The 16,787-nt window shown below is 34.0% G+C and overlaps 1 protein-coding gene across 1 annotated transcript in view; it reads right to left on the reverse strand.

Annotated features, from left to right (window-relative positions):
* The window catches only part of LOC121130191 (uncharacterized), a 119,266-nt gene that overhangs the window by 7,834 nt on the left and 94,645 nt on the right, over positions 1-16,787 (reverse strand). Inside the window, exons 5-6 of the mRNA XM_040725951.2 lie at positions 8,850-9,167; positions 6,204-6,428 (exon numbers count right to left, since the gene is read on the reverse strand). Coding sequence (XP_040581885.2) covers positions 6,204-6,428; positions 8,850-9,167 — 543 coding nt within the window. The remainder of the gene's footprint in view (positions 1-6,203; positions 6,429-8,849; positions 9,168-16,787) is intronic.

The following is a 16,787-nucleotide window of genomic DNA, read 5'->3' on the forward strand; positions in this document are numbered from 1 at the left end:
AATTGTGTAAGGACCAAAATTCATTTAAATAAGATATTTTTTCCTACACACTTCATCGTAAATCATACAACTTATTAACAAAATATATTTTAACAAAAAATATTGACCATAAACCACAAAAAATCCTTTTACTAATTGAGTTAATGTGGATTTACAGACAACAGGATACAACATGTGAACTGAATTGACAAAGGATTCTGTCCGTACTACTGCTGTAACGAAACCAATATTGTCTTATTTACTTTTGGACTCTATGTATTTTTTTTTTTGATATAAAACAAAAATGTCACAAAGAGGCTAGCACATAAATTTAAGGACTTTTTAAAAATATGAAAAACCATTTTTATTCAGTCTTGTTGATTTTGACAAGAGGAATTTTGTTTGAAAGTTTGGAAAATTAAAGGGCTCAAAGTTCACTGACATAAATTGCATCATTATTGAAGAGGGTGCCATCTTGGGCCCTTAAAGCTGATTTTTTTACACCCTAAAAGGTAAAAAAATCCAATGAATCTTGATGAAACTTCATTAAAGGGCTTTAAGAATAAAAAATAATTAGCACTTTCATTAAATAAAGGGTTGATCTTATCTAGGGGCACATTTAATTTAAATTTTACTATATCGGAAATTTATTCGTCTCAGTGGGAGATAGGTTTTGTGACTCAAGATTCATTATGTAATGTTTCAACTCAATTTAGAAAAAAGAAAAAAAAAAGCCAAACGAAAGCGAGTTTAATGGAACAACAAAGGAGGGAAATATTGAAGCTTCTCTTGTTCGGCAGGTCCCCCATTCCTATATCCAAAAAGCTCAGATACAGCCATGGTACTATTTATTGTCCCAGGGACTTATTCAGATGGTTTGTACTACTCCTCAGAGAAGTCTTCAGTCTCTAGAGGCTTCAATCAAGAAGGAGTGGGCTAAACTCGAGTCTGACTACATGGTCAAGGCCTGCAAGGGATATAGGCCTCATATTGAGGCAATTGTTCGAGCTGGAAAAAAAACCAAAAAAACAACAACACCCTGTAATCTTCAGTCTTAAATAAGAACTGGGACAAAACTATGCATTTATTTTGTCTCTATTGTTCAACCAATCAACGTTCAGAACAACACAAACAAAAATAATGCAAGTGTAGTTCTTTATTGTCATCCTAGTGACTTGTCCCGGACTCGTGAAAAGCTCCGTTTATTAACAATTAGCATACACTTGTATGTACAGTGCACATATACTTGATGACGACGACCTCATTTCAAAGTTCTACTTATATTTATAAATGATTCATAAGTGGGGGGGCTTTGAAAATATATAAGTGTGTATAGATTAGTATATCTAAAAGTGGAAACAATTTTTCAATTAAGTAAATGTACAACACATTACAACACACACTCTTCACACTTTTAATCAATCGAATCAGTGTCCTGTCAAAACAAAAACATGCTAGCTACAAGATATACTCTTTGTCAAATACTACTCTGGATTACACTTGTAGTCCCTCAACATACAAGTCAGTTAGAATAATGTTGCTTCTTTTTAATAGAGTAGGAATTACATTTGTATTCTTCGAGAATCGTCAACTTAAAACAACAAATTATGTGCTGCATATTCCACTTAAAGTATCCAAAAATGATCGGCAAGAATAAGAGAAATTGATGGATTTTATTTGAATGGTCATATCAGGGCCAATGCAAAGCGTTATTATAATCAAATAAAAGATTATATATACTAACCCTAAAATTCTTGAGTATCTTAACTCATCCTAGAAATTTGAATATAAAGCCTGTAGTTGACTCAAATGTATCTTTAACATATTGGCAGTGATTTAAATCTGGGGAATTTTTGGCCTGCCCGTTTTTTCGCAATTGGTAATTTGAAGAATGATTTTTGTTTTCCCGTGCAGTTCTCATTATTATTTAATTCCTGAATAGTGACCATTCTTTCCAAGATAGATGCTAGAAACGAATAAAATAATCTTGGAACCCTGTTATGTTATTGATATATATTTTTCTTTGAGTAAAGTTTATGAAGATGTTGTTGATATTTTTCCATATTATTGAAGACATCATTCATTTGTCCCTCAAAGCGTCTTGTAAGTTCTTATTATAATCGATATTTGAGTGCATTATTATCCGTATATAGGTACAAAATAGCCAGGGGAAGAAAGATGTATAGTCTAGGTAAAGTAATCAGTCATCCTACTCAGATATCATTCTTCTTTAGATCTGAATCCCCTCTAAAGGAGGAAATATGATCGTTTAATTTATTGTGTTTTGGGGTGCTCATATCCTGGGAATTTTCGGGGCCGCTGTTATTTCCGGTATGATATTAGTGAATATTAGTCATGGGATAATTCCAAAAAAAAATCCGATGCCGATATGATTCTAGTAATAAATCCTGATTCTTTAATATTTTAAATAATAGTTGAAAAATACAATTTTGCTATCAGGGGCGTCCACAGGATGATCTATCTAATTATATAGTATATATACAGGGTCCGGTTTTAGAATTAGAATTTTCGAGACAAGGACATACATCTTTTTATTTCTTAAAATTAGTAGAGACATTTACAAATCCATTTATATACAAACTCCATTAACCTAATCATTTAATCCAATCATCCTTAGCCTCAACCACGGTATCCAACCTGGCGCAGAACTTGCTGAACGCCTTGATCAGGTGACTTTTATTCATATTGTTCACAGTCTCTCAATAATGGAGGCTTTCAGAGAAGCCAAACTGTTGTGAGCACGCTTGTTAGACTTCAAGACGCCTCACACAAAATAGGAAGCTAGGGGGGCACACTTCCTTAGACCAGAACATCTCCAAATTGTCCGAAAGCCAATTTTGTACCAGATAGCTGGTATAAGCGGATGTTGCTGGTAGAGATATGGTCTTCCACCTGCAATCTGCAAGACTCCTTTGCAACTTTGTACAAAGTGGCAGAGGACAAATTGAGAAGGTTGATGTTCTCTTTCTTTGCTTTTGCTGGGGGGGGGGTCTTGGTTTTTGAAATTATTTTGAAAAAATAAAAGAAAATTTAGAAAAAAAAATTCAAATATACCATTTCATATTTAAAAGTTTCATATATACAATTTTCATTACTAGTCCATAAATGAAAAAAAAAGAGCCTCCGGACCGATTTTTCGACAAACACTTGCTATATGAAAAACGCGAATAATTAGTTTTTGAATGAATGCAAAATAACAACTGAGGGATGCAGCATATGTATTTGGGGAGCCAATTAAATGAATAAAGGTTTTTTATGGGTTTTGAATGCACGAACTGACCAGAAGTAATGTGTATGAGGGAGGATTGCTGGCTGATATAATCTAATTTCCTAACAGGAAATGTTAGAATACTTTCATAACATTATTTGTAAGTAAGTGATAATTTTTTTTTACTTGAAAAATTGGATATGAAGTGCACTTATAAGTGCTGTGGTAGCGGTCCTGATTTAGGACTGAAGAAAACATTCCCATCCAGTTCATTCATTCTCGGACAAGTCATGCGTAGTCCTGAATATCCTAAAATTTAATAAGTTCGGTCATTGATGACGTCATTTCACTGATTTTTTAAAGTCAGTTTTTGAAATGTTAGTCAAAAACTCAAAAATTAGAATCCTCTTTGAGGCCGTTTGACATCATATCTAAAAGTCTCACAATTTTTGTATTTGGCGCCATTTGAAAGAACAGACAAAAAGCTACAATTTGGCGTTTGTTTTGTTTCTGTGCCGGGAGAAGAAAGGACTTTGTCCTCAACCGATGTGAACCCCCTGGGCTTCGTTGTTTTGTACGTATTGGAGGGAGAGGCGAACAATACTTTTAACCGAATTTCGATGTCCTGAAGACCGTGATCACGGATGAGTGGAACAACTTGTCCTTGGACTTTATTCATGCCAGGTGTGCTTCTCTTCCTCCTCGCATTGAAGCCATCATTCAAAATGGAGGGGTACATATTGAATAAAAGTGTAGGAAATAGTTGAATTACCAACTTTTGCCTCAAAAGTTTGCCAATAAAATGGAACGAAATAAAAATATGTAGAAGTGAAAACAGTTTTTAAAATGTTCTAATTTTTGAGTTCTCGCCCTGATAAAGGTTTAATTTATACGAAATATTGAGTTTGAACTTCCTTATGCCCATTAATTATCAAAACTTATCCATCAAGATTTAGATTTAATTATTGCATTCTAATAAAGTATCCAAATACGGGCAATGTATCCTTTAAATTTGGTTTTATACCAGGTTAGGTATGATTATAATAATTGGTTGGTTTGAGGTCTTTTGTCAGATTTAATTAGAATGTTTTATAGAAGAGAAGAGCAAAAATATTACTTTCTTCCTGCCGTTTCAAGTTTCAATGGCAATGTTCTTATAAGGGACGTGGCAATAAAATTAAAACAAAAAACAAACAAACAAAAAAACAGGTTATATATGACCATTATGCTATATTTAAGGATTAAATCCGTATCAACAAGGTTGAGTCCTTTTATTAGAAGAGGCTCCCATCATAAATAATAAAATGAATCATTCCAATAAATTTTGGTCTACATATGTCTTGATTATATCTTGTTGTCTACTATTCACCAATGGTGGCCGCTTCGGTTCGATCACCACCTTCAAACAGTCGAGTTGTTCACAGTAGATGACAGTATTGTATGGGTAGAAAACCTAAAGAGTATAGGCTCTATATACATTGCAAATTTTATTGGTGCCTTTCGACGTGTAAAAATGTAAAATATGGCAAATTTCTTCCTTTGAGACCTCCATACTCGACGCACGATAATTCACGACTGAACTGGGCAAGCGTAATACTGTCCAAAAAGCGTTTGTAGTATACACTCACACCTTCACAATGCCTCCGATGTGACCAATAATGAACAAGATATATTTTGTTAAAAAAAGGGCGGGAAATACAACATCACTTTTTGTTCAACCTAATAATTATGTCTCTGTTTCCAAGAGTTAAGGAATCGAACACAAAGCTCGTAACTCAAGGCTTTACATTTGCACTTGTCTGATCGTTCCGGACAGGCAAATTGTTCTGTCTGTGAGGTTAATGCAGGTTATATACTTAAAGGGATACATGTTTGATATATAGTAAAGTTTAAATCCTTTTATTTGTTGGTTCCATTTTGACATAAAATAATTCACTTTTTTTTCCTTAATATTAAAAAAAAAAGGAGTTTAACTGTTAAAAACCGAGTTGTTTAGGACCTCAAAACGGCAGAAATCAACAATGCTCACGTCACATGGAAAAAGTATATAAGGCGTTCCTTCCCAGATTTGTAGTTTGGAAACTTAATGAACATTGTCTTTTTATAAAAGACAATTAATTAAATGATAAAATGATCAAAGAAATTTTATGTAATTTACATTTTTATAAAAAATTAGACCTAAAACGTCCCAAATTCCCCATTAGGGGGATATCTTTTCCAACCTATGAAGAACGACTGCCCTAGAGTATGATTCTCTGAAATAGCGATAGGTAATTTTCCTTAATCTATTAACCCTGAGAACATTTTTTCCTGAAACCATTTTGCCTTAATAATGTAAATAAATAAGATATATAAATCATTTTTGTTATTTTTTGGTTAAAATATGTCGTTTGTATTTATATAAACGTATTAAGTGGCTGTTTTCGGCTGGACAAATGATGGAATTATGACCCAAAATTTCAATGCATACACCAAAATAATCTCACGATGTATTGAATTTGAACCAGAGACAAAAAAGATAATAAAATTACTGTAATAATAAGAAGAAAAACAAAAACAAAAAGCGGCAACGATTTTAAAGGGGGGATTGTTAATTACTTATCCGTCCGTAATTATCATTAGATAATATAAGATATACTTAAGTTAATAATTATATTATTTCAATTTAGTTCAATTGAACGATTGAAAAAACTTCTCATAAAACAATGAAATAAATATATTACTTTTTCCTCAACTGATATAAAGTGTATTGAGTGGAGTTCTTGAAGAATTTCATATTCTTTACATGCAAAATTATGGTTAAAAGTAAGTGAAATACATAAAACCTTGTAATTATGATAAATTGAAAACCAATGATAAATATATGAATAATAATTATCAATAACATTAAAATAATTATAGCATATTTGCAAGGCAAAGGCCTTTTTTTTTTTTTGTATTACCTCACTTCAAGGACTAGACAAAATAATTTAATTAAAAGAAAACCCTTTCTTACCTTCATTCTTAACCCAAATATTTGGAAATTCATCAACAATGTCACTGATACAATGATCGGATCGCCTCCATATTTTCTTAGTGTTTGACGGGGTACGATGGCGATAAATGACTAGATCCGAGGCTCGAGGACCAAATTTGCTTTGAGCGTTACTGCTCTTGGGTGGGTCAACTAGTCCTCCTTCTCCTACTACGGAAGACTTACATAAAACCATTCCAGAAGGACCTTTATCAAAAGACGAAAATAATTGGGGTTTAATTTATGTCACAATATATCTATCAAGATTAATTGATAGATTTGATATGAAAGAGGCCATATTGGAGCAAATTGCCCGTTAAAAATTTTCAGTCGAAAATTGTGATAGGGAAAATTTCCTGTCATTTACTAACAAAATCATAATATCTCGCCCCAAAACAAAAGTTTACCAATCAGGTTAAACACCTCCGCGGCCACTTTAAGCACCCTCCAAATACTTCGCAATAAACCTTAGGCCCATGGGTTGATTAAGAATACATGAAGGCCATTAAGCAGGTTATAAACCACCGCTTCCACTTCTCAAATTATTCAAGGCCCCATACATCAAATTAGCCCTGAGGGAGTTCTCAATGCCCCTGTCGTAGTGTAAAACAACCCATGGACCTGAGTATTAAGTTTGGAGTATTTGGAGATGAGCTAAATTATTTGTGAAGGTTTGGCAATGGTGTTTAACCTACTTGGTGTCTTTGACGTAGCTTTTATAACCCATGGTTATGGGGTTTATTTTGAAACTATCCAGTCCATTATCAAAGTTGATGGAGGCCTCAATGAAGGTTAGATATGGGTTCAACACATGTGCTAGCCTCTGTGCAAGTTTCATTAAAGTTGGTTCCCTTGTTTCCAAAATTAAGCTTGTTAAAGTTCCAAAAGTCTAGTTTTCAGAACCGATTTTATCAATCCATGACACCGGTACTTAAGACTGTCAGATCTAGAACTGATTAAATAAAAAAAGAAGGAATATGATATGCAGCATTGAACTGGACGGGATCGAAACTGAACTTGACGGGACTGCAGAATTCAAGTAAAACCATTCAACGAGATTTTACATTTTTTCCTTGATTTTTGTTCGAGATTGTTATTTTCTTGACGTAGGACATTTGCAATATAATAATCAATTAGGAAGTGACTATGAGGATTTGATGTGAAGCGCAATGGGGTCGTGTAACTATTAAGTCATAATGAGGGAAGGTTATTAGTTATTAGGCCTACTCATTTCAAAATTTTGCAATAAGAAATAAAAAATAAACACAAGGCTAATTGTGCTTTTAGAGGAGTAGTTATTGATCCCTGAACTTCGGAAGTATTTATATATTGAGTACGCAACTTGAGGGTTAAGGTACAAATTAATACATTATTATTTTTTGTGTTTTTATCTGTTGTGTAATAATAGCTGTAAATGAGACAATGTTTGTGAAATGTGTTGTTCGTAGAGTTGAATATGTCTAAAAAACTCACAAGACTCCGGTCTTAATAAAATGTGTGAGTCTGAGGACTAATCCTTATTGGTCTTTTATGATAACTACAACAGCTGAAATGAAGTAGTTACTATCTATATCCTTTCAACTGTTGAACATAATCTGTAGGAGACATGTGGTTAGAACCAAGGGCGTCTGCAAGTGAATTTTACGTGAAAATTAGAGGTACATTTTTATCCTTTTGAAAGATTCTTAAGAAAGTCATTTGAGAAAATTATGCCGCAAGGCAAAAAATTGTAATTTTTTTTCTAAAAAATTACATTTTTTGTGAATGTCTATGGAAATTTAATATTTGAAATTTTTTTCCAAAAAATTGATTTTTTTCTGAATACCTCTGGATTTTTTAAATGACTAGCTATGGATTTTGAAAAGTTTAACTATTGAACTTTTTTGTTCAAAAAAATATGTAAATAACTATGAATTTTTATTAAAAAAATGGGGTTTTTTTTTTGAATAGATATGGAATTTTGATTTTTTTTTTAAAATAGCCATGGAGGTTTTTTTTTGAATAGCTATAGATTTTTTTTTCAAAAAAAATTAATTTTTGTATTTATTTTTTTCAAAAAATTTCTAACAACTAATCTATAAAAAAATATATATATCATTCTGTGAACGCCCCTTTGAGAACTTAATATTATACTTCGTTTCAAGACTAGATTTTTTATCAACTCACAACTTCGAATGTCAAAACAGAGAAAATGGGAAACTTAATCAGAACCGGGTGTTTTTCTGGAATCGGGAAAACAAAGTTTAATGGGCGATTCCAATTATTATTAATTACTAATATTTAATTATGTATGACTTCTCCAAATTATGAAATTAAATATTGGGTTTTTTGTATCAACAAATTCTATATGAGAAATTTAATATTTGAACTTTTTTTATAATTTTGTATTTTTGTGAAAATCTCTGGATTTCCGAGATTTTTCATCAAAATGTAACTTTTTATGGGCAGCTGTGGATTTTTGAAATTTGTATCCAAGAAGTTTAATTTTTTATGAAAAGCTATGTATTTTTGAAAATTAAAAACAAAAAAATATTATATATTTCATAAATCTTAGAAATAGTATTAATTAGATATGATAATCCGCTAAATTATAGAAATCCCCATAACTCAGACTTGATATGTACTCACCTGTTTTTGCAATAGAGTCGATTCCAGAGTCTCGACTTTTATTACTTTCCGACGAATCCTTGGAGCAAGAAGTACCAGAGCTATACTGCGGAGGCGGAGGGGCAATATGCTGCAAATGTTTGTCTGTGTCGTCTTCATCATCAACCAAATTCTCTACTCCATTTTTGTAATCCATGGAGGAAAACCTAGTATTCCTTGCATCAATATGAAGAGAGGACCTGCCAACACCGCTCTCCGCTTTGGGTAGATCAATAAAACCATATTCCTTCATCAATCCTCCAGCCGTGGTTCTTCGTGGTATGAAATGGGAATGAGGACCTGAAATGGAATAAATGATTAAAAGATATCCTAACAGAAAAACTATTAAATTTAATGAATACTTTTTTCATTAATTTTATTATTTGAGCAATTGAGATCGATTGAGTTAAATCTCTCTTCCCCTACTCCAATTATATATTCCTCGCTACACTTCGCTAAGTTAACATTAAAAGGCTCTACGAATTGAATGTCAACTATAGCCGTCGCTGTCTCCAATTTTTTAAATTGTCCAAATATAACGTGCAGTGCAATCTTATAAATGCAACCTAAGTAAACTTGTATTATCTGAAACGATCTGAACCGAATTTGGGAACTCCAACTTTAACGGATCTATGCTAATAGTAATGCTTAATCTTAAATCTAGCCTTAGTTCTAAAATTCTGACAATTTTTTTACTTGGTGCAATTCGAAAGAGCTGACAAAAAGCTACAATTGGATGTTTGTTTTTATTTTGTGCGATCAAAAATGTCTGAGGAACAAGCAAAACGAAGTGGGAGTGTGCGATATCCTCCACGAACAAGTCGACTTTCGACAAGAAGATCTTTACAGTGAATGTTGTTCTGAACAAGAAAAATGATCACTTCTTGACTCAATCAAGAGCTCAGGTTAAGGGAACCCTCAGGACCAAAAAATCCAGCTCAGATCATGGTTCTTGGCGTGATGGAGTCCGATGGCATCAAGATGGATACCTACTTCTTCAAGGCCATGAGACGTCTACTACAAGGTCCTCAAGGTACAATGTCTTGAAGAGCATCTTCCCCATGGACAACTACGTGACCACGACACACACGCTCAAGATGTGGCAGCATTTATGAAGATAGAACATGGCTACATTATGGCACGCAGACTTTTGGGCTTCGTCTTCACCCGACGTGAACCTCTGGGCTTCGTTGTTTGGTGTGTCGTTGAAAACAAGACGGACAAGACTTCTCACCCGAATGTCGATGCCCTGAAGGCAGTGATACGGAGGAGTGGAACAACCAGTCCTCGGACTTCATCAAGGCTAGCTGTGCTTATGTTCGTTCCCGTATTGAAGACATCATTGAGAATGGAGGGAGACGTTCAGAACATTGATTAGAAGAAAAAAAGCAGAAATATAAACAACTGACAACGAAATACACTCTATATTTTTGTTTTGGCGGTTTTCGCGATAACTGTGGTTATTCCAAACGGCGTTAACTCACACACAAAAATGTACACTTTATTTGGTTGTCAGCTGTCGATGTTTCTTCTTCTAACCTGTGTTCTTAATATTGATTGCTTGGATTCGAATGAGTTCTTATTCAGCTGTAAACAACTGTACACTTTTTTTGATTAATAATTCTATAGTTTGAAGAATTCGCTAACTATCAATTGATTTTGTTTTTTCCCGCCGTTTCCTTTGTGAAGAGAGGTTATGAGATACAATAAAGGTTACGACATGTCCAATGTTATTCTAATAATATCTAATAATTATGTTTTAAGAGCTAGCAGCATTGGGTTATGCATTGATTCGGAATACGTAATCAGTAAATATATAGCCTTAATTTTATTTTATTAATGTCCAGACATTGAGTAAAATGCTCATACAATTCGAAACCAGTGTTCATCTACTTTTGTTTTCGGTTTTGGATATTTAGGTCGAAAGATCCGAAGCAACCAGGATTCGAGAAAATGTATATCCTTTCTATAGTTACATCTCAAGGTTAATAGAAATACAAGTTTTATACTATAAAGCGTGTACGACAGATCTCTGACTTCCACCACGCCTTTAATAGAGACGTCATATTATAGATGAGTGGTTTGCCTGTTTTGTCAAAATCTGTTTTTCTTGCCCAGCAGACGGTACGATACATTAAATTGAAAACTCTAGCAATAGTGACGTCATAGACTATGAGTGGTTGTGTGTTTTGTCAAAATCTGCCTGTCTTGCCCAGCAGTCGGCACGATGCATCAAATTGAAAATTCTAGCAAGCCCGACTACATGATGGTCTTACTTTTTATTTCTATTAACATCTAACACTTCTTAAATTATGTAAAACATGTACTCTTAGTAACAGTTATACTATTTGACGTCACTATTAAAAAACATTGCGGAAGTCAAACATCAGTCGGAAAAGCGTTCTATTATAATATTGTACCTCTATTAACCTTGGTGTTTATCTACAATTTATGACTCATAGCATCATATTGGAGATGGTACAAGCATAATTATGGCTTGTTTCAAGCGAAACCCCTTACAATAAAAAAAAAAAAAAAATTGAAATGGCATGTAGCATACCAAAAAGGGCTGAAAATGACTTCCACGTGGTCAAAGTTTCTCTTTTTGTTTGTCTACAGCAGAAAAGGTCGTTGTGGAGGATAAAATAAATATTTACCCCAAAACGAGGGAGTCTAATGAACATAGAATATAAAAATATGATTACAGTTGTCGTAGTCCAAAATTATAAATTGGTTCAATAAGTGTCGTATTTGTCATGAATGAAACACGAAAATACATTTGATAATAATATATTAGACGTCTGGATATCATAAAACGAGTAGCAAAAATGGCGAGAAACGTCCAAATAATTGCACATCATTCGCGGTAACAAAAGATATATTTATTTATTGGCAGGATGTTTGGAACTATACCGCGAGGCAAGTTAGAGAAGGATTGTTAAAATATTCTTACAAAATATATGTTTCATATGTAGAAACCTTAATAAAATAAAAATCCCTCGTACAAAATGTTAAAAATTTTGTCATTAGGGTACAACCTAATATATATATCTTATACTTGATTATCATAAAAATCTTTTCCTCAAGCTAATGAAGGGGAAAAGAAGTCCTCGAAGGTTAAAGATATCTTAACCATGATAATTAAAAATTAAAAACTCTCTAGAATAACGAGCCAAAGTAGGGATGTTGTAATTTACAATGACCGCAATTGAAATCAAATATCGTATGCGGGATACAGCAAGGGGAAAATAATGTGAATTTATGGGAATCAATTATAGCTAGGGTAGCCTTGGTACACTTTATATTCTACAAATATATATTTACACATTGTTAGTCAGAGCAAGGCTGAGACGAGTTTTATGAGATTGAATTTCTCCAATCCATAATACAGATCAATAATAATGATCACTGATCTATATTAATTGCAGTAAAAAGAGATCCATTAATTTCCTACGATATGTCTTTAGTAATGTGTATCCACCGTTGTATATGCGCGATCAGTTTACGCTAGATGGTGTTAGAAAGATAAGATTTCGTACTAAAAAACTTTATTGAACGTTTGATTGATTGTTTGACTCAGTATTGTTTAGGTGGTCCTATAAGATGGACATCATCAAAGAGAAAATACGTCATATTTTATCGTTGTTCTTCAAAAGACGGTGAAAAGACAAGACAGGAAGATGAAAATATGAATAGTGTTTATGGTCCTGATACTGTAACAACCAATCATCTGGTGTTTTGGTTTCATCAATTCCGTCCTGGTCATTTTGATGTACAAAATAATGGTAATGAAATAATGGAGATCCTCGAGTCTGAGCGTCATGTAAAAACTTTTTTGATTGCCACGGAGATAAACATTAAATCTTAATGTACTAGAGTTGCATAAAGTATGCCCTAGAAAGCGTACAAAACTTTTTGTAGTTTATAAATCTCTTTTTATTATTATTTAATTCGTAAAAAGGGAACATCTAAGAATTAAGCAATAACTAGTGTGTGTCCTCTTAAAATAAAAAGAGCAACAATTAGGATTTGCTCAGTTATAAGCAGTGATCATTGTGGTATTGTTGTGAAAAAAGAAGGAAATGAGTAGGAGTTACTCCGATATTGATCCCAAGAAAGAATTTACTTTAAAATATCCGTTGCATGATTAAAAGTAAGGACTATTCCAGCTAATAAACAATCAAAAACCTTTCAAAAATCAGCAGTTGTTAGCATGGAGACAAAAGAGGAAAAGGGTGTCTGATTTGGGCCACGCCCATGTGAGTGTTGAGGAGGTCATAAAGGTCGTAGGGTCCTCCATGAGTCTTGTTTACAATATTAAAAAATGGTGGCTTCAGTTCAGAGCCTTAAAAAATGTCTTGGCAGTGGTAGACGCCAAAAAATGGGGATCATATAGGACGTGGACACCGCAAATACCATAAGTCTGACATGTCGATGAGCCCATGTGCCAAGGCTCTCGATGTCAATGATTGGGCTGTCTGAAGGTATGGAAGGATTTATAGAAGACTTCTTATCTACAATGATATCAGCAACTGCTTTTAAGAACAACCAAAGTCCACCGGGTCAAGAAAGGCCACAAATTGGTGACTTGGTTAAAGCATATACGTCGGTTTGGCCACCCTCCTTCACAGACTGTTCCTCCCTTGGCTATGGGTGTAGTCGAGAAGAGAGCCTCCGCTAGCCCTAAGCAAAATTTGCATGACTTTGAGGTTTGTGTTGAGTAACTGTGGGCGTCCATGTTTGAGACTCTTGCCAAGAAGTGCGTGGCGCATTTCTGACCAGGTTGGAGGCTATGGTAGCTGCAAAAATAGAAACTCCTGTTAATTCTTCACATTGTCAGCCCTATTTGTATGAAATCATAAAGTCTACTATTTCAGCTGGCAGACTCTAGTTCTGAGCACTTACTCATTCAATAATTAGTAAAGGCTGAGTGATTGAAATTTCGATATATTCTAGCATAAAGTTACAAAACAATACAAATCTAAGCTCTCTAGTTTACGTAGAAATCGAGAAAATGAAACTTGAATGTGTTACACAAATTTCCATTCGCGCAGTCCTTGACGCAGGGCGTCTTCAGAACTATCGTCTACGCCGTCAGAAAGTCAGAAATGTTGGAGAAGAAGAAGGGATCTATCAAAACAGTCACACTGGACCCGGAGGAGTTAAAGAAAATATGACAGGCTAATCCTCTCAAGTCCATGAGGGCCAATGAAGAGATGTTGGGATTTCATACCAGATTTTTTAAAAGAGAGCTATCAAAGAAGTGGGCGGGAAAAGCATTGTGAGGGGGGAGAGGCTACATTTATGATGAAGAGAGCACAGTCACGGATCTGAGTATACTACTAATTTATTTGAAATGATATTGTTAATTAACAAATTATATGTTGTTGAAGGTTAAAATTCAAAGTGTTCAGGTGTCAATAGACATCTCTGGTATTTTGTGTCAAACTAGCTCTGAGTAATTGATGTAAAAACAAAAAGTGCCACAACTTTCCCTGCCTCCCCTAAAATGAACGACTTCCCTTCTATCGGCTGACTACAAACACTTGTGAATGGGCTAAGTAGTCTGCAACAGCGCAATTTATTATTCAGTCATACATATTGATGATTTATTGAACAATTAATGTATTTCTTGATAAATATCACATGTACGGCAAAATATCTGTTCTCATTTTGTCTTTCATCGGTCTTATTTTTTTTTTTTCTTTTCACAAAACTCGTTTTGTACATTTAAAATATAATTAATGATGGATTATTTTATGAATGAAATCTTTCAAAAAAAAAACAAGGTCTTATCAATAAATTGTGATTTTATTTTTATTCAAATTGCAACGGTTTGAGTTGCATGCAAATTTGATTCTGAATGACAAGAGTTGATCTGTGCATTTTATTCAAGCTATATACAGGGTGAGAGAAAATGTCAAGTTTTGAAAATAATATCAGACACCCTGTGCATAATATTTAAGCTTATGTATGAAAAAAAAAATGCTTACAACTCGAGTATTGATATGAATTTTTACAAAAGGGAGGTTGTGTTAATTTCATTTGTAATTGTCCATATTTATGAATATGACAATAGACAAAATGGGAGCCAAAACAGTTATTGTCCTAGAAATAATTGCAGCAGAATACAACAATTGAGATTGTTAATGACCTCAAGATCAGCGGAACGGCCGTGTATGGCATCAAAAAGCGATTTTAACCCCAAGGAACGGTCGCAAGAAAGTCTGGGCAAGGTCGGAAACGAACAGTAAGAATAAAGGGCAGGGGTATGCCTGCTAAAAGCTACCTTGCTAGAAATCCAGCGGGAGCGACTCGTAGTATAGCCAAGAAGTTAAATGTGAGCGAAGTTAGGCTCCAAAGGATCATTAAAGATGCAAAATCCAGAGAGAGGAGGAATTTGTACCCTCCCAGATCCCCGATCGAATTCCTTTGTATTATTCCACCTCAACAACGAGCTGCCTGCAACAAGCTTCATGGATCTTTGGAGTCCACCATATAGGCCACATAGCCTGGCTTTTGCATCCATAACGTTTGTGAAAAAAAGAAAGAAGCCCTCATTGATGCAGAGGGAGAGCATTTTGTATACGAAAATGTCGATTTCAGTTATAATTCAATCAAACTAAACTTAAATTTGTTTGTATTGTCTTCATGAACTGGTTTTTAATCAAGTTTATAAAGCCATCTTCCGTATTAGTTTAAATATGACAAACAGGGTAGAAGATAGCAAAAGATGCATCATTTAAATTTAGTACTGGATGATTAGTTGATTAAGTAATTAGTTACTGACGATTCTGCAAAGCTAAGCACCTCTGTTCCGAAATATATTCTTCAGGTTAACCACGCTCAACTTCGATTTTTTTAAAAGAATATGAGTGGGGTCTCAAAAGTTTTCTACCTAACAAAGATACAAGAAATCTTTTCTGATTTAAAAAAAAAGAAGCATAATCTCTTGTAACTCTACACATTGATTCCAGCGATGCTCCCATGTCTATAACATGTCCAAATATGTAGTACTTAGCGTTTTTCTTCGCAAAATAATTGAGCACGAGTCCCTTTTAGTTTTTGGCTCAATTACCCCGAGTTGGATTGACTTTGACGCGTCAAATTTGAACAAAACAAGCTTTTACATGTCTGCTAATTTTTAAATCTACTTAAGGGTTAGACTTTAAACAACAAATGTATAATGACAGCTACATCCTCGATTATGTCCATTTTCACAAACCCACTCTGATCAAATCACTCAAACGACTCTTACAACACAAGAAATCCACGTCCAAAATGGCTGAAACTAGGTTGAGAAACTGTCAACAGATGCTAGAATGATGTGCCTACTAGCTTTTATTTACGAGTGCTGTCATCTTCACCTTGAGGTTCGAACATTTTCAGACCACCCCATTACTATTATGTTCAACAATGACTATCATCGTTCTACTACTAATTCAATCATTCATTTAACTTAAATACTCAAGAAAACCGCATGTTGACATGACCCTTTTTTTGAATGATTGGGGAGGGAATGAGATACGAGTAATTGATAGTTGATGAATGACAAACTATAAACATTAGGGATACAAATCAAGAGATTTCAAGGTCCTTTAGAACATAGATGGCTTCTAGATTTAAAACATAATGACTTATTGTTAACGATGAATATCCTTACTTCTTTTTCTTTCTTGCCTCTTCCTTGGCAATTACTTATATATGTGCGTACGAAAAAAGAATCCTAACCTTTGAGGACCTTATGGAATATTTTTGACGTCATTATCGTTATTTTGGATCCCCCTTCGACCCCATTCTTCCTCCTCAATACTACTACTATCTGTCGTTGTCCTCAAATAGATATTGCTCCTTCTGACTTCTTTAGGAGGTTCTAAATCACTTTTGAATTATGTTTTCTTCTTCTTTTTTTAAAGCAAT

This window comes from Lepeophtheirus salmonis, chromosome Z (assembly GCF_016086655.4).
Source record: "Lepeophtheirus salmonis chromosome Z, UVic_Lsal_1.4, whole genome shotgun sequence".
NCBI lineage: Eukaryota > Metazoa > Arthropoda > Copepoda > Siphonostomatoida > Caligidae > Lepeophtheirus > Lepeophtheirus salmonis.